Source organism: Megalops cyprinoides, chromosome 20 (genome assembly GCF_013368585.1).
Source record: "Megalops cyprinoides isolate fMegCyp1 chromosome 20, fMegCyp1.pri, whole genome shotgun sequence".
NCBI classification, from domain to species: Eukaryota; Metazoa; Chordata; class Actinopteri; order Elopiformes; family Megalopidae; genus Megalops; species Megalops cyprinoides.
This window is the reverse complement of record NC_050602.1, coordinates 6715874-6743127: the sequence shown is the minus strand read 5'-3', so window position 1 is coordinate 6743127 and position 27254 is coordinate 6715874. Positions and strand designations below refer to the sequence as shown.

Genomic DNA, 27254 nt, shown 5'->3' with positions numbered 1-27254 from the left:
TCAGTATTTCTAGTCTTCATTAGAACAGAGTTCCAGTTACTAAAAGATCTTAGGCTAGGCAACTTGAGACAGTGAGAACAATAATCCTCTGCAAGAGTAACTGCTGCCATGTAGTTTTAAAAATGTACACTATGTATATTTGTCTGTGTAACCATAAGGCAGGATCTGTGCAAAATATAAAAATGCAATTAATTTAAAATTAATTTACTTTTTAATGGTGGCAGCTAAGTTACCACAATAAAATGCTGCATACAGTCCAATGTCTGAATTTTAAGTCATAAGATATTATACATTATAGGCCTTAGCAACTTCTTGTGTAATTAATGCCAGTTCCTGAAGGCAGAGTGCCTTTGCTGATTAAATTGATTTGAGTGACTCATGTCAGGTTTGAGGGAACATGCACAGATGCACAGTGGGAGATGTCATGTGTACGCTGCACCCAAGCCTGCAACGTTTCGGGTTGTTAACTAAGTTCAGAACATGAGACAAATGTGCACCTCACTCTGTCAGTAACGGAGAAAACACACATATTTGGAGGCAGCTGGGCAGTTGCACTTTGTTTTGTTATTATAATGTCATAATCCTGAAACTGTACCCTACCTCAGACTCCACAAATACTGTAAATCATTTGACAAACCTACCCTACCTTAGACTCCACGGATACTGTAAATCATATGACAAACCTATCCAGCCATCACCTCTGACTGTTCTGCTGACCTGCTTCAAAAGACACAGAACTTCAAAATTTCACACAATTAGAGGTCCCCCCCTGCCCCCCTTGAGAGCATGAGGGTGAGGGTTTTGGAAAATTGAAGAGCAAGCCACAGCTTTTCCCAGTCTTGAGAAACAGGTGGGGCCTCAGATCGCCACTGGCATGGGTCTGACTCACTCTTAAAGGCAGCAGTTCATGCCAGGACCTGGGAGGTGTTAACTAATGAGCATTGCTGAGGAACAGAATGATGTTCTGCAGTGATGTGTGGGCACCACAAGATCGTGAGATTGGCTAGATTGCATTTGTAAAGACAGTGTCCTATAGTGGTTTGGTGAATATTTAAAACACTAAAGCAGGAAGGTGCAGGACACCAGGATCTTCAGTGCAGAGGGCTCTTTGTTTACCATATGTGCAAAAAAAAGGTGGAAAAAGGCAAATAAAACAAAACAAAAAAATGAATGCGTCAAAATATGTGTGTGTGTACGTGTGTGTGTATGTATGTATATATACATATGTATATAAACTATACAGAGCTAAGATGATGCAATGGAGTGAAAACAGCTTGGATTATTACTGGAAACTCGCACTGTTGAAGGATTTGAACTTTTCTAATACTCCCCATCCTGACAGCTGCACACTGATTGGTGTAAGTATCCTCAAGGTGACCGGACTTCCTCTAGACCAAACCGTAATATTGCAGCATAAGGAGCTCCACTAACATTAGTTCAGATGGTCATAGACACAATCTAGGACTCAATAAGCCCCAAACCACATGAAGCGAATTGCTGATTGCACTATTCAGACTGAACCATACATGCAGGGAGCAATGTAAGGACTTGTACATCCCATTCCAAATGACTTCTCTCACTTGTTCCATTGCTGTAGGTTAAAGACAAATCCACAACAGGCTCTTTACCACACTATCTCTGAAATATGAGTTGTTGTGGGTGTATAGTCGGGGTTTTAACCCACAGCCTACTGATGAACGATGGTGGGCGTGGGTATATGAGACAGTTTGAGAGGACAAGGGGCTGTCTCTATCCTATTAATGGTCCTACACAGTGAACACCCAGGCACCAGGGAAACGCAGATGTTACCGCTAAACATTTACATTATAGTCATTTAGCAGACCCCCTTTCACAGTGTATCTAACAAAGTGGTACAAAGAGGTTGCACAAACAAGACACCTGTAATCACACATGAACAGGTTTCAGTGCTAAACAAAGTGTGGAGATCACAAATGTGTGCCTAGGTAAACCCAAAACCGCTTGGGTCAAGTCTTTGGCTGGAGCCGTGAACACAGTTTAGGGCCCTGTCCAAATGAGTACGAACATGTTCCCGCGTCCTCCGCTGTGTCAGGCGCTGTTACGACCATTGTCATTACTGTTTGTGTTTGATAATTTGTGAGGACACCAGCGCACTCCCCTCGAGCACCACCACAGACCCGCCGCCACTTCTGAGAAGCAGGCTGTCTCCATTCAGGACCCCGCCCTCCATGACGATGGCATGTCATGCCCCACCGCTCATTCACTCCCTTTCTCCCTCTCTTCCCCTCATCAAAGTACCCAAACGCTTCTTAAAAGTACATGGAACGGAGCGGTTATAACAGATGATTCATCTATTCTGTGCCAGTGTACGTGACAGAAACCGTGAGTTTAACAGCGCTTTGGCAGGGCAGGACGCAGTGTGTGCTGTGGCGTGTAGTAACCGCAGAGCGGCGATGCCTGTTGGGTATAATGCACGCAGCACAGGGGCGTTAAATATGCCACCGACCATAGGGGACGGGGCGCGGTCGGAGAAAAAGGGGCCCGAGATATGAGCCAGAGCGGGCGAGGGACACAAACAGCGCTTGTGGCAGCAACAAGGACCCCTTTGAGACGAGGCGCGGCCGTGAGAACGCAAACGCGGCCACGGGACCCCGGCCACAATGCGCGCTAACACCGACACACACGCACAATGCTCTGACTTTTTACACTGCAGAACAGGGGGTTTGTTTTCCGCGCATCTGGACAGCGCGGAGTCTCTTTCCTCCGGGGGGTGGGGGGAGTGACAGACTGGGCAAGGAGCTCCATCCTGGTGTCCATGCAACCTCAGAATGTTTATCGAGCCCTCCCTCTCTCTCTCTTTCTCCTTCTCTCTCTCTCTTTCTCTCTCTCTCTCTACCTCTCTGTCTCTCTTTCTCTCCCTCACTCCCTCCCAGTCTTTCTTTCTCTCTCTTTCTCTCCTTCACTCCCTCCCACCCTTTCTCTCCTCTCTCTCTCTTTCTCTCCCTCACTCCCTCCCAGTCTTTCTTATCCTCTTCTTCTTTCTCTCTCTCTCTACCTCTCTATCTCTCTTTCTCTCCTTCACTCTCTCCCACCCTTTCTTTTCCTCTCTCTCTTTCTCTCCCTCTCCCTCTCTCTGCCCCTGAGACAAATAGCCAGGCAGGACATTCCTGTGCTTATTGATTCCTTTCAGAGGGGCCCCACCACCGGTCCCCATATCGAAACAGAGGGAGAAAGCGAGCTCTGGGGGGGGGGGGGGGGGGTGTTCGTTCACTCACACGCACTTTCATTCCCTTCAAGCGCATTCGTGCGAATTTCATGTTTTTCCGTTTCTCAGGGCGGACAGCTGTCCGAACAACAGAGTGGAAAAAAATATTGAACAGTCACGCTCACAAGCAGCCAAGGAGTGCCCGCTGCCAGCTCCCACGGCTATATCCCATTGGATATGTCAACCGTCCCGTTCTGGGCCTAGTGAAACTTCTGAGCGGAGGAGTGGAGGATCTGTCGGAACAGGCCGCTGCCACGGACGGCAGCTTTTGAAGATGGCCGATGCCGGCACGGCTCACAGCCGTAGGCCGGCTGTTTTGTTTTTTCATGGCAAGGCCCAAATAAAAGTGTTGTGCTGCAAATTGCACACGCCCATGCTTAAAAATACACGTCCCCTGTCCCTGCGAAGTGCGAGTATTACGTAACTTTTTTTTTGCATCAATTCATGCGATGCAAAATTCACTGCCCTGGTGCGTTCTGCTCTGACTGAGCGGAGACTGGCACAGGGGACAGGCTCAGTGCTGGAACGTGCAGAGAGGAAAAGAGCTGGGGGAACTCTTCAGAGAGGACAATCCTGTAAGCTAGTCTGATCCCACGCAGGTTTAGGCCATCAAGTGGCCCGGTGACCCTTAAATGGTCATTTAGCAGAAAGATGTACTCATTGATGACTGCAATAATGTAAAAGAGAAGTGTTTTAACCATTTAATCTATAGCCAGTTATGACTGTAATTGCAGCATCAGCAGCTTTTCCTCCCAACCTTGACTAGAGCAACTGCAATAGAAACTGAGTCAATGTCATTGAGCTGATGTTCGATGATCTCTGCTTCAGCCTCTGAAGCAAAGAACAAAGCACTGATATAGAATCAGCCATCCCAACTAGTTTGTGAGATGCAGAAATCCAAAATCCACCCGTTAAGTGAGAGTTGTTAAAATGCTAAAGGGGCCTTTCAGCCTCTGGCTTTTGTTTTCCTCCCTCTGTGAGCAATTTGTCGCATGCTATTGTGCAGTCAGGTCATGAATTCAGTGGTGCAGCAATGCAGTACAGAGTTCCTGGCAATTACCCCGAGGTCATTTCCATAAGGGACATCTACAGCACACTGTATATGAATGCATTTATTCTTCAGAGACAAGCAAGGCCCTGCCCACCGTCACCCATAACCCCCCTCCCCCCAATCCCTTCCTCATTCCAAGGGGGCGGATGAGAGTACAGGTCGTGCTCTTTGAGAGTGGTCCCGAGTGACAGTGAAAAATGGCCGAAGGACAATCTCTGGGTGCCTGCAGAATGCCGGGAGGCTGGGTCACTGTCACCGAGGAGCCCTGCGATATCGGACCTAGCAGAGACGGAGAGCAAGTGGGAAAGAGACAGGGAGAGAAACAGAATGAGTGAGAGAGAGAGAGAGAGTTAGAGAGAGAGAGAGAGAGAGAGAGAGAGAGAGAGAGAGAGACGGAAAGAGAGAGAGATTGGTCCAAAACCAATCCATGAGCATCTCTCACAGAGCCCATTTTTTTCAGTTAACTTGTACCCATCACACCTTTCCAGCAAATTTGCTGGGGATCATTGCTCTAATCCGCCAGGGATGTGTCCTGTATTCTGTGAGGGGTTGTGCAAATTTAACACCTCCCGGACCTGACTCTGAGTGGAAAGACATGCCTGATCAAGTGGTTGTACCTTGTCAGTTTTGGGTTATCCATACCCCCCCCTCCCCCCCAATACCTCAGTTGAAAGCACTTGACTTGTTCTGTTATGACGTGTGGCCTACAAGGCTTTTCCATGTCAAGACTGCACTCTGTTCTACACAAGCCGAATTTGGCAGGGACCGTTCTAAAAAAAGGCAGTTCTCTCAGAGGGTTCCTCGCTCTTGCTCAGAATGACGTTTGCACAACGTTAGCGCAACATTTGCGCACAAAACTACACGCCCGGCTGCCACGGAGCAAGAAAACGGTGTCAGTAGTTTCGGGACCCAGAGAGCTGCTGTCAATTTGGCGCTCGACAATTAAAGGCCCACTCAGAGCTCTTTCCTACTAACAGATTTCTCTGTAAAACATAATGTTCCTCAGCAGTTTGTAAAAACATTCGCACTCATGGTGAGGAATTTCACACCCTCTGAACTGCACCGTTTCAATGGTGGTGGCCCAGTTCTTTTGTAACGGTGGAATGCGATGTGCTGTGTTTCACTGTATGAGAAGCCCAACGATGCCAGGCCTCTTTAGAAAGAAATGAGGACCACTTCCCCTTTCTCTCTTTCCATAGCACCCACTTACAGAGGGACATGAAAAAGCCTTCCTCAAAATGGGATTGTCATGCAGATCACTCATTCACCGGGAAACCGTCCTAAAAGTGGCAAACTATTTCCCCGCCAACAATGCCAGCCCCCCAGCCGAATTGTCCAGTACCCGCGGGTTTGAGTAGCATGACGGAAATGCAAGCAAGCGGCCACGGCGTTGCCATGGAGTCCTTTTTTTGGGGAAGGGGGGGTCGGGGCCTCACTCGGTTTCACAGGAGCCTGATTAGCGGTGACCCCTTTGGCACGGTGGGGAAAGGTCGCGGTACCCATTCACTGCTGCGAGCGCTCAGATCAAGAAGGCTTTCAGACTGAATTATCCTGGAGGCACAGCGAAACCAGAGTCCTACAGTCACTGGTTGTTATCCGAGTTTTCAGCTTCTATGAGAAGAAAGAAATGCGCAATACTCACATATATGGTAGCACGCGCATGTACATGCATACACACACACTACAGACAGCATGCTGGAAGTCAGAAGGACTCTCTTCAGCTGTGAAATAATAGAATATTCCCCCCTGATTACTGTCCTAGAGGGAAAAAAGAGGGAAACAGATGTTTTTTATTTCTGTAGCACAAAGCACATCCAGTACCTCGAAGATATCTGTAAAAATAAGAGGGCAACATACGTATTTTTTTTGTATGGGGCACTGGTGTGAGAAGTAGCTTGAATTGGGTGCAGAGGTAGGACTGTCCTCAGGCAGACACCAGGCCTCCAGTTACCCAGAACTCTCTCCCAGTTCACACCCCCCCCCCCCAAAACCAGGACAGCCCACGTCAAGCCCCCAAGCCTCATCCATTCCTGAGAAACACCGCCAATTAGGGAGTCACTGCTTCGTCTCATTCTCTCCTGTCATTGGATCAGCATACCAAGCAGGAGGACAGCTGGGGGAGTGGTGGTGGTGGGGGGGGGGGGGGGGGGTTTACATTAAATGGCCTTCGGCCACTTGTTCGGCTGACACACGCTACTTGACAACGCGCCTAACTGACTTTGATCAGGCTGATTTACACTTCACAGACCATGCTCACTCCACCCCTCATACATACGCACGCGATCCTGCAGCACGATATGCGGACAGGAGCCTTGCTTTGCATATGCTGGAAGAGTCTGACACTCTGAGCCACGTGGATTTACATGAGTCTGACACTGCGTCTTATGCAAATGCATCCTTGATTTATGCGTGGCATCTGCGCGTATTTATGTTCACGTGCGGGGCGGAGGGCTGATTTTCCCCAACGATCATTCGATAACGGGACAAGATAAATGCTCCGCGTTCACAGTGGGCTGGAAGTTAAGCTAATCTGCGTGTGATTTACACCTGGACAAATGGGTGAACGTCTGAAGCAATCCTGACCCATTTTTCACTCAGGCTCAACGCAAGTGCTATCATGGGGGATCGAAATTCCTCAGAATTCCTCAGAGGCTTTCCCCCAGTGATCTGAGGCATTCCAAGGGGGAACGTGGGGGTCAGAAATCAATGTCAAAGATTCTCCACCCGCCCCAAAGAGTGGTTTGACTAAATGCTTCAGCTGCTGGATACTACCTTTGGCGCCCCCATGTGGTGGAGTCCAGAGAAATTGACCTCATGCAGAACGACTCATTCGTCAATGTTGGACGTTGCATTTTGGTCAAGGAGTTTACCCTGGGTTTTGATTTCAGTCCCCACCTGCAATGATTTTTAAAGCAGTCTTATCAAACTGAGCTACGCTTACTCAACGGTACTCAACGGAAAGATGTGGCAAGACAGCCCGATTAAAAAATGTTTTTAAAAAAGCACCTCTCAGATTCAACAAACACATCATGGAAATATGTAAATATGAAATATGTTGTAGAAATATGACTCATACTGAATGAAACGTAACACCTCAATCGATGCGTGACGCAGCACAGGAGAGGACATGTTGATTCACCACAAGGCAACCACTGTGGTGTTGTGTTTCAGTCTTATTTACACTTACCTAAACATCCCAAACCATGATGCCATCTACCAAAAGACAGACCCATCTCCCATAACTATAAACACTATAAACACTATTCCCCTGTTTCACAGACTGACTGACTCAGATTTGTTGAACATTTTGTGAAAAACTCTACACACAAATCCCTTCATATATCACTGGCTGCACCATGTGCTCGTTTAGAAAGCACTGGTATTCAATATCAGTAACTCAAGTCATCACAGCTGGAACCCAATAAACACACACATTTCCCCGGCTGGAAACACTAAGAGTCAAAATTGTTCACATGCCAATCAGAACCTCAGGATACATAGATAAAAGGGCCATGGGTCAGTTCACTTGTTTTGGAACAATGGATCCACAAAGACCTGAAGGTAGAGGAAGAGGACACAGGAGAGGAGGTGGAGGTGGAGGTGGAGGTGGAGGTGGAGGTGGAAGTGGAGGTGGAGGTGGAGGTGGAAGGGCAAGGAGACAAATAGTTTCTGATGAGATTTGTGCAACTCTAGTTGACCATATCCTTTTCCATGGGATGTCAATGAGAGAAGCTGGGCAAAGAGTGCAGCCGAATCTGAGCCGCTTCACAGTAGCCTCTATAATCCGGACCTTCAGAGAGGAAAATAGGTAGGTAATTTACATACCGCTTTCTAGTGTAACTGTGCTGTACTTTGTGCTGTTACAGCACATACATGTACTGTAGCTGTTTGCTCTATTGTACTGTATGCTGTCTGAAATGTATTACTGTACCATATCACATACAGTTAAACTGGAGTTACCATATGCTCCTATTCTGTAAAATGGATGGTTTACTGTAATCCCATCAGTACTTCTATTTTTGCAGAACTGAGACGACCACCTAATGGAGGCAGAAGACGGCTATTTTCAGAAGAGCAAGAGATGAAAATCATCAATATGGTCATAGCCAACAATATCATTTGCTTGCATGAGATGCAAAGGAGAGTTATTGAGGATCAGGGTCAGGACAATGTCAGTTTGTGACTGGTTCACAAAACCCAAGACTCAGTAACATATTTCTACCTGCATATTCTCCCTTCCTAAACCCCATAGAGGAGTTTTTTTTTTTTTTTTCTTGCATGGCGATGGAATGTCTATAACCGAGACCCCTACATCCATGTTCACGGAGGAGGCTTGTTTAGATATTACGGTTGAGGCTTGCCGGGGGTGGATAAGGCATACAAGGGTTTTTTTTTCCCCTGCTGTCTGGCTAGGGCTAATATTGCCTGTGATGTTAATGAGAATCTCTGGCCTGACCCTGACCAGAGACGGGATGCTGAGGCAGAATAAATGTGATTCTTTCTTTATGTACAGACTGTTTTTATTTTTCATTGGTTTATATTGGTAAATACATGGAAATTGTTTTACTGTATTCTACGTTCTTTATCAGTTGCATATTTTTACATTTACTTTTTCCACTCAATTTCAGTTCATTTTACTACAGTACATTGAGGAATTCAAAATTTTGAACATTTATACATGTGTTTTGTCTGTATATTGTGTTCATCATGTAAAGGGGTTGTTCTGGGGGAAACCATAAGCGCCATTATTCATTGCAGTACCAGGTTTTTACGGTAATGTTTTGAATCGATCTCACCAGTGTGTAATGGCTATTTTGTAGTGTATGTGTATTTGATGGCTTTTGTGTGATGTCTGAAGGCAAAGTTTGGTTTAGATGTAAGATTACATGGTTCTGAGTGGAGAGTTTGGTTTTGACATGGAAGTTTGAAGTTTGTGAAGATGAGAGCGCAGTTATGCATTTGTGTTTAGAGGTCTGGGAAATGGAGCATAATTTCAAGAAATGGCCCAATTGCCTCCATACCTGTGTGTTTATGTAACATTTTACCATGACAAGAGATGCGGGCAGACCTTCGCACAGATACTTAACAGCTCCCATATGGTACAATGAACAAAGCTCTGGGGCAATGAGAGTGCAGGCACAAGAGCTCCCCCTTCTGGCATCTTTGCGAAGAGCAATAATCAGCTCACAAGCGCGAGGCAATGGACTGATTTTGCACGCCAGAGGGCTAGAAGTCAATATACACATCATGAAATAGGTGAAACTAAATAAAATGACGAATCGATGCTTATGGACGACAAACGTTCAGGGCAAATGATTACTTGTTAATATCCGTTCCATATTTTTAAAGACCAGCAAGGCACTGACTGACAGCTCATGATAGCTCCATCGATTTTGTGGTTCCCGAAGCCATACTCTCCTACCACCCCTTCACAATCTTCATTTACCAGGCCTGACAGCACATTTGGTGACAACTGTTCCGTTCATTCAGATAACGTGTGCGCAAAAGCTCCGCTAGTAGACGCAACAGGCGAGTCGCCCGCCCAGCGCGCAGGTGCCATTTCACATTAAATCAGGAAGGAACGGGAAAAGGCAACCCTTTGCGATTAAGGGCAAAACGTGCATAATTAAGCACAGTCGAGCACTCGGTCGTCACCAAATGTACTGTACGCGAGGCTGGCAGAGGGAGTCAGGTCTGACGTACGACCACTAAACGAGGCTAACCCTACAAATTAACCATCACTGTGAGTCCAACTACCCGTGTACTTCCACAGCTTCGCCGTGGCTGGAACTCTGTGGCATCGCGGGAGGAGCAGACGGATAATGAATAATTTGCACCAACGCGGCAAGAAGCTTCTATGTTTAGATTACAGATGCAGGGAACTGGGACAGCGTGAACCGCGCTGATCTGAATCAAAGGCTAACGCTGGCGCCCGGGGAGGATTCTTTCGTGGGCCGTGCCAGTCAGTCCCGAACTGTGGGAACACCCTCCCTGCCGCCTCCCGCACGCCGAATTTGAACATTTCAATTAATCTCTTAAATATCCCCCTCCCGCCCGAAAAAGCTGCCATAAATAGCTCATTATCCATCCTTACACATATTAAGATGATGTACAGACGACGGAGCAAAACAGACACGAACATTTGTTTACCCTACTGATGAACAACCGCGCGGCGTTGATATTCGCACAACATGATGCAATGTTTACAACTTCTATCTAATAAACCATTCAGTGCTAGATGGATGGGAACTAACAAAGCATAACGCAGAAAAGAGATGCTAGCGAGAGGCTGAGAATTAAACAGGATTCATCTCTCTTAATTTAAAGTAGGCTGCCTGTCTTACCGAGCAATAGAACGATGTGTTTTAATAAACATTCCAGCCGTTGACCTCTGCGGTGTCTGCACTGAATGGTCTAGGTCTATATGACATCCTTTTGAGAGAGACGATATTATGCTGCTTCGGTAGGGCTACAGTAATTGTTCTCAGTGTCTCGAATGCTAATGTAAAGTTGTCTGTTTGACTTAAATATCCGTAAAACCTTGATGTACTTATAACACGCGTGTAATTTAGCCCCTCAATAATATGCAGCTATTAGGGGTCACGAAGATAACCCATCAAAGCAGATTGTTCCTTAATTTCAGTATTTTTGTACATGATTTTGCTCAAAGGATATCATTAATGGCTTCTGCTCGCTATCAGATGTCTTCTGCAATGAACGGCATGCAAATCACGACTGGCCGGGACGGCTTCGCCAGATTTGCATTTAAATTGCCTGGTAATAAAGACGTTTCATTTCCCTCAGACTTGACCACATCTGACGCGACACCGGGCGACGTCTCCGTCTCGCGGAAGCCAGCCACGGAGGATGAGGGGCAGTCTGAGAAAATGGAGGGCGACATCAGGGCCAGACTCTGACCCAGATTTCGCGCGACCTCGACCCCCTCTTCTGCAACCTCTCCCGGCGAACGTTTCCCCGCGACACTCGTTTAATCAAATATGAATGTTCACCTCTGAATCAGCTTCATGTTTTACTACTTAGGGGTGCCAGAGACACCGGCTGTTGATATTCAGAAGCTGGCATGATAAAAATGGCATCAAATTCAGTAACAGGGGTCATACAAAAAGTACAAAGCAAGGGCAAACCTTCTGGAGGCATTGCTCTTCCATTTTTTCATCAACAGTATTTTAACAGGTTAGAGGCTCTAGAAAACAGACACAATTGATGGTACAGGAGCATCACAGAGCCTGCAATGAATCACATACTAGTGATAGTATTAGGGTGTCAGCCTTTAGAAAACAGTATTGATTTTATTTAGTTGGACAACTGTTAATGCAACTTTGTTTAATACAGGTGAAACTGCCCAGTGAGACAATTGGCTGTTCCAGTGAACTGGGATGTGGTTATAAGACCCCCGTCCCCAAAATGTTTGCAGTTTGCACCATAAAATGACAAGACTGAGAGAAAATGTGAATCCATGAGAAGATTTACTAAAATACCAGTAAAACACACCACAAGGGTTCACAGTAAACATAATCACAGGCATGCAAATGCAGGTTCACCATGAAGAGTCTTGCAGCAACGCAAGGTTTTGCCAATCACAGAAGGCATTACACTCAAGTGTTGCAGGTGGCCGCTTTTAAATTGCATTCTGGGACATGTATTTTTTCAGAGAGTTGCGACGCGTGAGGCCCCATCAGGAGACCTCTGAGTGACAAGGACACTGCATCTCGTCAGTGCCGACAAGCTCTTAACTAGAAATGCGTGCCATGAAATTCTGCTGAAGAGCTTTCACATTAAGAAGGACGCCACCAGTCTTCCTGTAAGCGACGGAGCTGTCATGTCTCTGAGATGGGGTTAGCCACCCACAACTGAAGGGCAGAATCCACAGATTGTCAAGAGCAAAGTTTTAAAAAAGCACAGGATAGATAGCAGCAGAATCAGTGATGCTGAATTGTGTCTGGAATATTGCATCAACAGCTGCAAAATAAGATATTCAGTGAAATCAGGGTAAAATCTACTGATGATTACATTATAAGTTACATGGCTAATTATTGCTTATATGATTTCTTAAGGTTATGTCCATTAATAATGATAAAATGTGAAAACAAAATGTGCAAAAATGCAGGCCGTGGAAAATGGTTGATGTTATCAGAAGTGAGACATCAAAAGACAGGATAAGACAATAACGGTCCAATCACCAGCAGAAAAACGCTGTCCTACACCACAGTGCATTCACCTGTCCACAAACAACAGCAACAGTAATGCGGAGTAGGGATAAAGAAACATACTCTGAAAAATGCAGAGCAACATTGGCATGAATGTTTCTCAGATTTAAGTCATTTTGCCCTCTGTATCATTCTGAATTTCTTCAGTAGTCCATGGGCTGATGGTCAGACAACACCAGCCCCAAACATTGATTCTTGGATGTGGCAAACCTCATTAGAGGATTAGTGTCCCTTTCTGTCTCCTCTTTCAAAGGAGATTCCAACACCAAGGTCAGACAGACCAGATCTATTGCAGACAACTCCATGTCATCTAGAACTTCCTGATGCCCCTTCAGAGATATAGTATTATTACTTATTACTCAAGGGAGAAGGTAAAGAGACATCTGCCATCTGTGACACATCACACTTTACACAGTTGACAATTTGCCGTGTTCTTCCAGAGAGACCGCAGGTTTCTGACACCCCCCCACATCAGGGATTTGGTGAGTCCAGAGGAGCTTCTATAGTCCTTTTAATTCTATACACTTCAATATTCTTCAGTATTTTTAAAGAGACATTCTCCATTTTTCCATTAAAAAGGCTTTTTTCAGTATACATCACATCAAATGACCCAATAACTGCAGAGAGGTGCCTCGGCGACACAGGTTCAAGTGTGTGTATATACGTATATAGTGTTATTTTCCAATATTAGTAAAAATATTAAGTTAATCTTACAATGACAAGATATCATAAAAAAGTATGTTCATAATTCTAATGTGTGGGAGATGATTTCAGAGACAGGACCACTGATTTCTGGTCCTGCGTTTGCCTTCTGCTCATTTTTTTTTTCCAAGATTTTCTTCAACTGAAACTGTACAGCTATGATAATGGCCTCAGCTCACTGCTCCACAGATTGGGCTTTCTTCATTGTTTCAGTTCAGTAGGGACTGCAGCCCAGGACACCTGGCTCAAGGTTCTGATTCTGCACCAGTCTCAGGTCCAGATCTCTGTGGGCACCATAGCCTCCTTGGACCCAACAGAAGGCATGAGGTTTTGCTCGCTCAAGAAGTAGAGGGGAAACTGGACCAGGAAGCCCCTAATCTTCTTCAGCTCTTCCACAGCTCGGGCTGGGTCCTCTTTGTCCAGGCCCGGTTTGGACAGGAAGTCCTCCATCTCCATCCTGTTCCTCACAAGGCTCGATGGCAGGCAGCGGAACACCTGGAGAGGAGGAGGCCGGGTGTCAGCAGGAACACGCATGAATGCCCATCACAAAACCAATCCTTTGAAGTGGACTCTGATAGTTAGCGATCTTTGCTAATTCACATATTATAACTCTAGAACATTCATTTCAAGGAAATTCTCACTAATGCCCCAAAGTACAGTTTGGCTAAACAGGGCAGGAGACTTTGAGGGGAGAAATAGTGTACAGCCTAAGAATTTTTTTCTGCAACGATCTTCAAAAATTGACATTAATCGGCACGATACACACCAGGGCACTTCAGTGCCCGAAGGGGATACACTGCAATAGAGACGAGCCGTGTGCCCTGTGAGCTGTATTTAGGGCACTGCTGGTCTGTGACGGGGGGACAGGGATGGGCTGCCAGCAGAACATTACTGAAAATGTCAGCCCCTGATGGGTTTTTGAGGAGATGAATTGCTTGCTCTATTTGCACTCATTAGTATGGCCTGCCACGTGCGAGCTGCCAGCCCAGTTTTTAGATTTAGCACTTATCTAAGACACCGACGCTGAAAGTGACGCTCTGCCGGTGAATGAAAGGAGGGCTCCTCATTGTAATTCACATTGTACCTACCGTGTAATAGGGTACGGGGCCCAGATGTTTCCCACTGTCTAGTTTGGGTTCTTTACGTTTGAAGCCTTTGAAAATTAAAACGGCATGTACCTTTTCGTAAATAGTGGCGTTCCGCGCAGATGTCGTCATCCACACTTCTTTGTAGAAGCGATCGCTGATGGGGTCTGACACGTCAATAGTGGGGTCTGAGAAGGCACCCAGAATAGTTCTGCCGGGGAAAAAAGGCACTTTTAAAATAGGGCATATTTACAGGATATCAAAGAGAGTTGCATAAAGAAAGATTACGCTCTCTCTCTCCCTCTCTCTCCCTTTCTCTCTCTCTCTCTCTCTGCCCCCCCTCTCTTTCTCTCCCCTTCTCTCTGTCTCTTCCTCTCTCTCTGTCTCTCTCTCTCTCCCTCTCTCTCTCTCTCTCTCTCTCTGCGTATCCCCCTCTTGAACATCCTCTGGGACTCACTTGAAACACTCCAGCCTCAGCTGCAGACCGAACTTCCCCGCCTGGTACTCCTCCCCATCCATCACCGACGTCACCATCTCCGTGTCCTCCACGATGACCGCCACCTCGCTGTCGCGCTTTCCCAGCATGCTCCGATCGTTGATGTTGGCCGAGCCTGAGACGGGACAGGCGTGGAGAGATGAGGTGGATTATCTCTGTTAACCCCGCAGGTGGGCAGAGCCAGACGGCCGTGAGCAATCTCCTTTTTGCCAGACTCCAGCGACAGTGTCAGGGCTGTGTGAGTGGCATTGCTGGGCATCTTCCAGCACCTGGCACCAAGTCAACTGATAGCAGACGCCACCACACTGTCCCTGTGCTAGACTAAAGGTCAGCACAGGGTCACTGTCACCTCTGTGAAGCATGTGCCCTACACTGCAAGCTCTAACACAGAGAGAGGGAAAAATCAGCTTAAACTAACACAGAAAGATGCCAAAACCACCCCCTTCCCAGTCCCAGCTCTGTTTGCCTTTTCATTTGCCCTGTTATCGATTCAATCCAAAAACGGGCTAATTCCATAATGCACAAATCTTCCACCTAACGAGATCATAATTCCGCTAATCGCACCAATTCCATTCCAGCCAGCAGTGAAATGATTTTGTTTGCCTGCGCCAGGCTGAGATTGCTATCATTTCATTAGTACACCTTCGGGTAGATCCCGAACCGACAGCCCACTTTGCCTTTGAGGTTTGGCGTGCTTGTTCTTGGGGTGCTATCAGAAATGCATGACATTCAGAAAGGCTTGTTTGCTGAAACATACAAAGAGAGGGAGCTAATATGGGACTGCCCTAGCCACCTGCAGAGGGCATCAGATGAGCTGCCCTTATCAGCGCTGACTCGGGGGGGGGGGGGGGGGGCAGAGAGAGAGATAGAGAGAGAGAGAGAGAGAGAGAGAGAAAGTAAGGGATATATGGGGACAAAAAGAGAGACAGAACAGCAAGAGAAAGAGAAAGAAAGAGAGAGAGTGTGAGCATGAGGAAGAAAGGGAGTAAGAGAGAAACAAAGGGGTAAGATAGAGTGTATCAGGAAAAAGAGATAGGGAAGGAAGGAGACAAAGAAAGAGACAGACCAGGTGTACCATGCCTATCTGGTGACAGAGGAACAATTGGGTGTCTGCTCCGAGGGCTAAATGGGTTACACCATGCGCTGTGCCTTGCCAAAGGTGTGACTGAGACACGGTCCTCTTTCTCAGATCGAATGACATCACCACCTCAATGCTGGTGCCAGCCTGACCTCCTTTAAACTGGCCTGTTATCTCCCCAGACAAAGGCCACATTGCCTTTGCTATGTACTGCGTTCGACATAAACCCTAAAGATCACAGTGTTCATTGTCATTTATGTTTCTCAGAGGGAATGTGACCGATAGCTGATGTTCACAGTGGTATCCTTTAATGGAATGCTGTCTGTTTCTGACATGCAAAATCAAAAAAATTCTACAACAATCAACAAAACTGCCCCACCTGCAATGACAGTAAATGGTCACCAGGGGGAGCAGTCAAATCATTATAGAAGACTTCTAAAGAGTAAAGCCACAGTAATAGGATATGCTGTGGAATTACACTTCAAAGTAATATGATTGTGTATAATTATTTTAAATTAGGAGTCATGGTATTCAGCCGACATTTCTTTCCTGCCGTGTCAAAGTTGATATTGCGGAGCAGGTTAAACAGAGTTCATTTACAGTTGCACAATTTTTGAGTATTATAACAAGGAGAAATCTCCAGTGAAAAAGCAGCCACCTACAAGTGGTACAGTGTGCATTTAAAACTGTAAGGTCTTCACTGCCTATCCCTGTCATGACTGTGCAGAAATCCAATATGAAATGAGACAGTGAGGAAGGTTGATTAGGGTTGGAAATACAAGCACTCCGGATGAATGTAAAGAAGGTATCAAGATATAGATATGTCTACAAAAGTGAATACTGACTTTAATAATGCATCAGCAATGAGGACTGCATTGACACAGCTGATCTGAAGATCTGATGAACCTCTTATCACCCTTTGATAAGAGGTTGGCTTTGGCTTGGTTACACCACATTGGCTTGGTTACACCACAGTGTAACCAAGCCAATGGGGCCTCCCCTTTCATCAGGTAGAAAGCCAGTTGCAATGCCAAAAAAATTTAATACAACCAAAGAATGAGAAGTACAACAAAAACAAGCTGTTTACCCAGAGCAATTAAGAAACCCAGTGCTGTAATGCCAGTATTAACCTGATGCCTTTTTCACATTATCCTACTGTTAACATGTTCACTGTTTTCCAGGATAATTTTCCCGGTTGGTCCTGGGTTTTCTGGGGTTTTTTATGGAAAATCCACTATGTTACATGTTCAGTTCTTTGTGACCATTTCAACTGTAAAAATGTGCTATAACAAGTCAATGTGGTTGACACGAGCATCAGGTGGCACAGGTGTGGCGTCTGCACTCACCGATGATGACGGTGTTGTCGTCGGCGATTAGCATTTTGCTGTGGACGTAGATGAGTTCGGTCACCAGCCTGCCCTCCAGTTCTGCGTGGGTCCTCAGGCCCGCAAAGGAAATGTAGTTCATCCACTGGTCGTCCACTGTTAGAGGGGGACACAGCCATCAGAGACCAGCCTCTGCAGGCTTGACCACTAAAACAGAGTCCGCTACAGCAGTCCCTACAGGCCTGAGGGACAGTCGTTATCATACCCGTGCATGGGCTTGAGACATAAGAGTCACAACACACACGTGCATGCAGGCACACGTGCAAAGACACACGCTGTGTACACACAGGCATATAGAGATACATGCACATACACACACGTCACACACACAACCAAACACACACACACACACACACACCTCATGTGCACAAAGTGCATGTGTGCGCGCACACACACACACTCTTACACATACCGTACATATTCCACAAACATATACACCATGTGCACACATATGTGCACACCCACCCACCCACACACACACACACACACACTCACACACACACACACACACACGCACACACACACACACACACACACACACACACACACACACACACACACACACACACACACACACACACACAAAACACCTCTTCCTTTGCAGACCAGGCTGGGCTCCAGCAGCGGTTTCGCATTGATCTGGCTGGGTAGTGGCTTTTTAAACACACGCCACACTGATGTCCTACTGTTATGGGGGTCAGAGACTCATTAGCCCAGAGTGTCCCCTCCAGCCAATCAGATTGACCTCACACAGCGGAACACACTGGAACATGCGGCTGGACGGAGCAACCTCATTCCAGGAAATCAAGTGCAGGTTGCAACGAGCACTGCAAGTCAAATACCCACTCGACTTCCCCCCGCGCTTTTGATTTGGTCGACCTCTGAGGGGGAATGGTTTTGTTTTCAATGGATTCTGTCCAGTCTCCTCCTGCTACCAGAGGCCCAAGTCTATTCCTTCTACACACAGGAAGTGTCTGATTCTCTGCTCCTGACTTATACTTGTGGTATTTGTCATACACACAGAAACCCCCCTCTTCCCACCCTTACAATCTCCTTAACTCGCTTATCGGAGCAGACTTCAAACAGCTCCAGGCATTAAGTACGCTCTCTTGCATTCCCATGGCTGGGTAAGGACACTACACGAGATACCAGAGCTCACGGTACAGTGTTGGAGTTTGCAAATGTAACCTAGGCAACCCACAGGTGGTATCATCAGATAACGTGAAACTGATAAGCACCTAACAGTGCATGAGGTGACATTAGAAACTTTCCAGATTACAATGGAGTAGAAGTATGCTTAGTTCTTTGTGCTGGCACAGGGATGGCTGTTGTATTGTTTTAGAGCTCCTGGCACTGAATACCAGCATCTGCAAAAACCTGGGCTGCTTCTTTCCTATAGCCAAATAAATTGCTTTTGACACCTCCCCCCCTGAGGTTTTGACTCCTATTCGCTATGTCCCATTCGTCCATGATTGACACAGGGGAATAAAATATGGGACATGAGGGGACAGCAGCAGCAAAGACAGGTGTTTTGGCTATCTGGTTGACAGTGATCAAACTAGACAGTTTTTTCTTTGCAAAGCTTATTAGCATATTCCATATCTGTACACCTGCCTGTGGGAACACTGATGTAATTCATAACGTCAGCATTCCCATTCTCCAGTTTTACTCAGTTATGTACAGATGCTAACATGGGACACATCTGGGCAGACCCCCAGAAGTGAGATTACATAAAGTTCGGCTCTAACAAGGCCTTCATTTCTCACATCTGGGTAAATGAAGGAGGCAACCTGATAGCTCTGAAGTGCATATTCAGAGGCTAGGTGTCTCTAGTCTGTCTGGGACAGAGAACAGGGGAGATACAGGGGAATACATACACATACACAGACACACACACACACACTACCACACAAGCAAACACACATACAAGCAGGCAGAACAAATACCCTCTGGCACCTTGGACCCAGAACAGAGGATTTGAAGAGCAGCACACACACCCACACACACACACACACACACACACACACACTCACACACACACAGATACACACAGATAAACACACACACACACACACACGCACACACATTACTGTCAGTATGTTGGAAGTCAGAAGGACTTACTTTCTTTCTTCAGCTGTGAAATAATAGAATATTCCCCTCTGATCATCGTCCTAGAAGAAAAAAAGAGGGAAACAGATGTTTCTCATTTCAATTGCACAGAGCAGATCAAACACCTTGAGGATATCTATAAAAATAAAACGGCAACATTATTCCAATTAGACAAATTAAATAAAAGTAACCTGCAATTTGAAAAGAAAGTTCATGCTATCGCTCTCACTGGAAAGTTTAGGAAGAACATGAAAGTGACTCCAAGCATCAAACAAGTCACAAAGCAAGCTGGCAAAACCCAAGGCAATATTTTTCACTCTGCAGGGGGGGATATCTTTGAAGGTAGAAATTTACTGGCAGATTAAAAAGGGAATGGAATGTACTCAGTCTTCCACCACTATCAGATGGCACGTTATCTTCAGGCTGTAATCCTATTTCCTCTGGATGCAGTGAGCACAGCATCGCTGTGCAACATTGGAATGTAGTGGGAACTCGGCCAGAGGGTTGTGGGCACATAACCCAGGTGGGGGCACTTCTGCTGTACCTTTGAGCAAAATATTTGTCTTGAACATCCAACTGAATAAGTGAATGATTGATAAAATATGAAATGTAAAAATAAGGCTTTTAACAGTAGGGTATCTTCTAAACAAATAACTAGTATAAAATCCCATGTGTTCTGGTTTATATTACATCCATATTCAAACTGCTTTTTTGGCATGACATGGTGAGGCTCATGCTGCCAAAGCATACAATTACAGATAAAACACACAGACAAATTTCACATTTTCAGACATAAGACACTGACAGATACATTTACATTTTTAGTCATGACACAAGGATATAAATGTGCAGGTAACATTGGCTTGGTAAAATTTTGTCGAGAAAATTAAGTCAGTTTGAATCTGACAAAGATAATGATATGGAAGGGAGAGACAGAAAGAGACAGATGTTTATCTTGAGGACCTCAGATAGATCAGCTCTGGCTAAGGTTGGCTGTGCCTCTCTGGAAAGAATTCAGTTCCACTACTATCAATTTCTCAGTTGTCAGGTTTGTTGATGGGATATTCAGTAACCTCCTGCGAGTGTATGAAAAGAACTCGCAATGTAACATTATTTTTTTATTTGCTGTCCTTGAGTGTGAGGCCAGCCAATTCCATGTTTTCATTTCAGAACACTTGGCTCTGGTCCTGAGGGTCATGGTGTTAAATCCCAGTTGGAACTCTCCTTTTGTACCCTCAGGTGTAGCCTCAGCTGCTTTGGTGAAACTCCTCATATATATGTCGGCCACTGGATGGATAAACTGTATGTTGTCCCAGGATGTGGAATTAGAATAATAACCGCCTGGTTGTGGCTTGAATTTAGTCAAGCACCAGTGAAACTCTCCCACCAGGGTGGAGCAAAAACCAGGGTGCGAATCAACGGCTCTCTCCCGCTGGATGGTGACCTGCTAACTCCTACAGTTCCAACCCGCCCCTGCTGAACTAATACCCTTTTTACTGGCCGCCTTTATACTAAAGCCCCTGGGCAGGACAGCCAGGTTTTATTACCATCTTATCTTTCTGCAGGCACGCCTGTATCCCTAACCCTCACCACAGGCACCAACTGACACAGGCCGTCCCACTCCTGGGTCTTGTCTTGCCTGCTTTGGCACACAGAGACAATCAAAGCAAACTTGTGAGATGATGGTTCACACCCAGGGTAGTCATCATGTCCCCTGCCCTTCTAAAGAATCTGGTATTACTCATCTTACAGTTCCTGTGAGACAGCAGGCTCTCCAGACACAAACCGGAGCTGCAGGGTTTGCATTTTGTTTAGATTGATTTACTGGTGTGTGGGCGTTGCACCCAGTGAGATAAACTCACATTGACTCACACTGACATTGGCAAAATAGTATCAGGTAGATCCAGGTGGAGGGTTATCTAGAGGCTATAGGCACCCCCGAATCTGAACAACTCTCCAGCCATTCGGAGAGGGGAGCAGCTGGTACTTTGGATGTCGTCCACGATATGAGACATTACAAGCCTTCTTCTGACATTGCTTTTCTGTTGTGGCTCTCGCTCGCAGGAATTAAATTGAACGTTTAGGGCTGTCAGGTGTGGTAGGATTTTCACATCTTAATCAGTTTCAGATGGCTAGTAAATTGTTTTCTCTCTGCCAGAGTCATTAAGACGTTATCGCTGCCAGGACGTGGCGCCGGTGAGAACGTTTTGAGGATGCGAAGCAGCCCAACAGCACTGTGTGTCTGCAGCACAAGCCTCTGAGGAACATTCGCCAGAAACGCCACCATTCCCTTTCCCCCTCCAGGGGTAAAGGACAATTCAGGGTACTTTCTGGAGGAACCATCAGTTGTCTCTACACAGACTTGGAGGCTGAAGTTATTCTTCATTTTTTCCTATGTAAAGTTCACTGGGTGTTTCAAAACAAAGCACAGGGAAAGCATCTGGCTGGACGCACCAAGCACACACCAATTCAATGACCCTTGCAAGGTGAACATTCCAACCAAAAACTTTCCCTGGGTTTTGTCCTATAGAATAGCCCTTCCCCTCACTAACCGCCTGAGCTGTTTAGACTGCCCTCTTTCACAGGCAAAACAGATCCCTGTCTGGAGCTCTTCCTCATCCTGTGAGCTTCCTCGTCCTCCTCATCCTCACCTGTAGTTGAAGTGCATTACAGCCTGGATGGCACTGCCTCCCCCAGTGTTGATGTCTCCCTCGAACCCAGGCAGCAGTGGAGTGACCACATAGACTCGGTACTTCTTATTCTCCCTATGGAAAAATGAATGTGAAGGCTTAGCCATAATGTGCCGCTGAAGCAAATCCACCATTTCACTTATTGTGGCTACCACGGACACCATGGTGCTAAAGATCATTCTGACAGGTAGGCTACACCATATTCATATGATACATTGATTGATAATAATATTGATGACAATAATATTCATATGATGATCATTCACTATGTCGTGCTCTTACAGGCACAAAATACAAGAAAAAAGAATTTATACAGCATTAGTCAAAACCTTAAACTACAATGGAGCCTGTGGGTTCACGTTATTTAAACAATAAATAACTACCAATTTCCATTAATTAAAAATCAATTATAGCCCACTGGATTATACAGTGGACCCAGCATATGTATGTGTGTATACATGTGTGTCTGTGTATACAGTTCATTACTGTACTTGCCTTTCTATATATGGTTATGATGAACTGTTCTGATATGATGGAGCACAGTGAAGGTATTTTAATAATTCTGTTGTAAAGTTCCATCTTCCACTCCACCAGCAACTGCTATGCATTCATTCTCCCTGAAGCCTGAAATTCACTACAGACATCAGGTTGGACTGGTCTTCACTCTACCGCAGAAACACATTATGCAAACCGGGGGTGACCTATGGAGCAGGTCTAACCAAACGAGCCCTGAGCAGCCCTAATCACTCAGTCAGTACTGAGGCCCAGAAGCAGGTGTTTGATGTCACTCCCAGTGACATAAAGAATGTGACCACAGCTGAGCTTCCAGAAACCTTGGTGTGGGGCTTTGAATATTTACTGCGAACGCAAATCCAGTTCACCTTCCGTGACAGGAGTGCCTGCACTCGCTGAAACAGACCCCGGACACCGATGTGCCTGGTTAAAGACCTGCCAGCCTGACACCAACAGAGCACCACCGTTGGGTACGTGCGAACTACACATTCCACAGTACTGTTCCCAGCAGATTGTCTGCCTTGTCCAATATGTCACTAATATTTTATACTGTACACTGATATTCAACATAAAATCCCACATGTTGCTTTGTGCAACGGCTTGCTTTGAAGTGGTCTCCTTCTATAACATCACAATACCGCCTTACTTGTGGGCTCTGATGATCCTCTCAATTATGGCATCCCCGATCTTATTGTAGACTTGTCTGTTGTCGGCACAGCTTATGAAAAACTGGTTCTGAAAGACAATGACATCCCACAGTGTGAGAGAATGCAGTGGGCGCATGCAAAATGCTGGTGTCCAGTTACATGCGAAGGGATGCCCTGATCGCAAGGTGTGCGAGCCCCACAATGCACTGTGGCTGACTCACCTCGATGTAGATGTAGTGCTTGCTTTTGGCAATCACTTGTATGTATGCATTGTGGATGGACTCCTCATGGTACTTGATGCCGGCAGACCAGTCCGCAGCAGAGCGCAGAACCTGCAGAAGGATATCACATCACACTGTGGATGAAGCTGTGTGTGTGTATATTGTGTCTGTGTGTGTGCGTGTGTGCGCGTGTGTGTGTATTGTTTGTGCATTTGTGTGGGTGCAACTATGCCATTGAACCTGTGTGCGTGTGTATGTGTGTGTGTGTGTGTGTGTGTGTGTGTATGTGTGCATTTTTATGGGTGTGACTATTCCTGTGAGCGTGTGTGTGTGTGCATGTACATATGTGACTGTGCACAGGCACATATGTGTGTCTCATAAGGGTGTCTGAGTCTGTTACCTGCACTTTCGCGTGGATGCTGTCTGGCACCTGGTACCTCAGCTCATTGGCTGTAGTGTGGGATTTGGGCAGGAGGAAGGGGTATGAGAGAGACCGGTACTTTGGCTTCATGATCTGAGGGCCAGCGAGGGGTTCAGAGCCAAAAACAGACAGAAAATATCTCAGTGTAATATTTATATATCAAATTCAAAGCACAGTTAACTCTAAATAAGCAAGGCCGCTCACCTTGGTGAAGTTCCAGCGCTGGATGAAGTGTCTCGCCACATCTCGAGCCGCCTTCCCATGAACCACGGAGGCAATGTCATGCCAGGGCATTCTGGGAGTTGTGTACCTGTCGATGAAATCTGTGGGGGCAGAAAGAGTCAGCTTCCCTCCAGGACCCTGCTGAATGTGTTCCTTCATTACCTCCATTTCAATGGTAACAAGCAGTAATCACTCCTCCACCGCTCAACCCCACCTCCACTGTGAAGACAGGGTTCATCTCGGAAAGGTTTGGGAGGGAAGAGAAAGTCTCTTCTAAATTTATAATGTACAATATGTTGTAAAATTACACATTGCATAATATACACACAGTATGCAGTATGTACAAAACTTTTGCACCTGAGCCTTACAGTAGCTGCAATATTGAATATTACTTTAATAATATTACTATTTTTTGGACTTTGTTCCATGCACAGTATTGGTCATATTGATATTACATTTTCTCTTTCGTGTCCCTCACTGACACACCACCTGATTCCCTGGGTCTGTGTCCTCAGGGATGAAGTCCTGACCTACCGTCGAAAGGCTTGTCCAGCTGGATCCAGTCCTTGTAGACGAAGTTGCAGTAGTCCTTGCCGTGCCAAAACCGGGTGTTCCCCATCAGCTCGCCCACGCCTGTCTGCAGGCTCCGCATGGACCCAGTCCCTGTGGAGCAACACCAGGGCGGTATGTGGTGAGTTCCTCCCTCTTATTCCGCCACTCTTATGCCATGGCAAGGGCTGAGACCGTGCCCACGCCACTGCTGTTGATGCTGGAACCAGGCTGCCATACACTGTCTCTAACGCTGTGGTTAGCCCAGCGTTTTGCCACAAACCACGGCAAAAACAAGCATGAGCGGAATTTTGGACAAAACTGAGTTCACAGCAGCGTTTCCTAAGATATTTACTGTAACAGAACTGCTGAGTTAACTTCAAATTGAATCTGACAGAGGAAGATATGATTCAGATGGGAAATTTCTCTATTAGACACTGGTGTGATGTGCAAATTCACCTCTGTGTCTCGTCTATCTATAGCTCAACTGTTAACACACAGTGCTCACACCAAATGGGGAGGGGGGCATGGGCGGGCGGTCTCTAAGCAGACACACATCAGGGGTTCAGTCTGCCATGCGTGCGTTGGTCATGTCAGCCGCACCAGCACAGAGAAGAAAACCAACACCTTTTATGTTACGCATAGACTTTTAATGCGTGTGTTAATTTCAACTGCCTGTTTTTTATATTTTCTTTTCTCTTCACATAGTTCTTTGTACTATGAAGACTGTACGATAAAAGTTATTATTATTATTATGGTTGCAAAAACATGAGTGAGCTATGAGTAATTGGGTCAGTGAGCAAGTGTGTTGATAATGTCCCAGTTTAATGTTTTCCATGTTTCATAAGCTTTAATGGGCACTCGTAAAATTTTCCCGTCCGCAAACAGCATTGATTTGAAGCCCTGTCCATTCTTTTCCTCCAGAGCCTGCTGGTTTGTTCAGGCAGCTCACGGACAAGTGACCTTTAGCGCTCTGCATGTATACTGAGAGGAACAGAGGGTGAGACCAGACCTGAACCCGACGCCCCCAATTTCGAGGGCAGGGGATTGGACAAGCCGACAGCGTTTACTCGAGAGCAACCGCAAACACCAGGCTTATCAAATGGATTTAAAAATGTCTTTCGCTCGGCGCTCGCCTCCCGACTCTCCGATGTTTGTCTGGAATGTCAATATTCATGCGTGTGGCTCTGCATCAGACCTCCACAAACAATGGAAATCTGTGTAAGGTCACCTCAGGCCACTGCCTCACTGTTCCAAAGTTTACGATACCAAAATAACAAGCATTTATGCATCTGTGAAAGTTAATGTTAACTATATTCTATAACTAACTATATTACCCTGTTAATTTGGTGTGTGCTATATGCGTCTGACTAACCACCTTCCATGGGGTTAATTTTAAATATGTATTGACTTTTTCCAGATCAACGTTAAACTCATTTTGGCCTATTGTTAGTTGCTGACTGGTTAAGTTAGCTATTGGTTACTTTACAGAGACAGCAGGTGTCCTTGAAAAGAGCATCAGACAACATTGCCATAAGTTGCCTGAGTTAAATGCAAAGAACCAATCCGTGACCTTTTACTGGAGGCAATCCCTTTGCCAATGTTGTGAAGATGCATTAGCTCTAGGCACTTTTCACCTTAATTTGATGCTGGCAGCTAGGATTGATCTAAGGGCAAGAAACTAGAGAGGAAAATGTAGAGATCTTACAAAGTCTCCCGTTGTCGCTTCAGACACCATGACACAGGAGCTGCACAGCAGACTATTCCACGCTAATACATCCCGGGATGGGGTGGCAAAGCTCTGCTCCCCACTTGCCTACACATTCCAGTATCTGAGCGACCCTCAGCTGTGCCATTCTGCCTATTCTTTAAGGCTGGCAACTGCAGCTGCTATTACACAACCATGCACAGGGGTGGCACCTTGTCTGTGGCACAAGCCATACGCTACATTACACTTACATTATTGGCATTTAGCAAATGCTCCTATCCAGAGTGACTTACATTGGCTATAGTTTTTTTTTACAATGTTATCCATTTACACAGCTGGATATTTACTGAGGCAATTGTGGGTTAAGTACCTTGCCCAAAGGTACAGCACCTGTGCCCCAGCAGGGAATTGAACTGGCAACCTTTCGGTTACGAGTCCTGCTCTTTATCCACTATGCTACACTGCTGAACCGGGCTAAGAGAGGGAAATCTGAGGGCTCCCAAGGGGCCAAGACGGGGAAGGCTCAACAAGTGCAAGGTAACTGAGCAGTGCCTATCACAGGCACAGTGTCGTATTCACAAGCAAAAGCACAGAGAAAACCTAGGCGACGGGAGTTTCCGTTTTTCTGTGCTCGCTCAGCCTTTCCGTCAACAGCGATTCTGTCAAACGTCCTACAGTTGGATGAGGTCCCTGGCCAGCATTTCTGTTATCAGCTGCACATCCAGACAGCTGAAATGGAATGAGGCCAAGGCGGTTGAAAACCGACTTCTCCACTTCTGTCGCCTCCCCTTTATAGCTAGTGCCCATCACGGCTGTTTATTTAGAGCATGCCCAGACAGTAACTACATGGTGAGGTTGCATACACAGTGAGGTTGTTCCACAAGGCACAAACAGGTTTAATGACA

General features: G+C 46.0%; 1 protein-coding gene across 2 annotated transcripts in view; it reads right to left on the bottom strand.

Moving 5' to 3' along the window:
• Positions 1–11769: 11769 nt before the first annotated feature.
• The window catches only part of LOC118795786 (phospholipase D1-like), a 37650-nt gene continuing 22165 nt past the window's right edge, over positions 11770–27254 (bottom strand). For both annotated transcript variants that reach the window (XM_036554516.1, XM_036554517.1), the window contains exons 16-26: positions 24627–24755; positions 24075–24193; positions 23850–23963; positions 23450–23560; positions 23228–23316; positions 22030–22143; positions 19391–19440; positions 17231–17365; positions 14768–14921; positions 14404–14521; positions 11770–13720 (exon numbers count right to left, since the gene is read on the bottom strand). In XM_036554516.1, coding sequence (XP_036410409.1) covers positions 13496–13720; positions 14404–14521; positions 14768–14921; positions 17231–17365; positions 19391–19440; positions 22030–22143; positions 23228–23316; positions 23450–23560; positions 23850–23963; positions 24075–24193; positions 24627–24755 — 1358 coding nt within the window. In that variant the 3' untranslated portion in view covers positions 11770–13495. The remainder of the gene's footprint in view (positions 13721–14403; positions 14522–14767; positions 14922–17230; positions 17366–19390; positions 19441–22029; positions 22144–23227; positions 23317–23449; positions 23561–23849; positions 23964–24074; positions 24194–24626; positions 24756–27254) is intronic.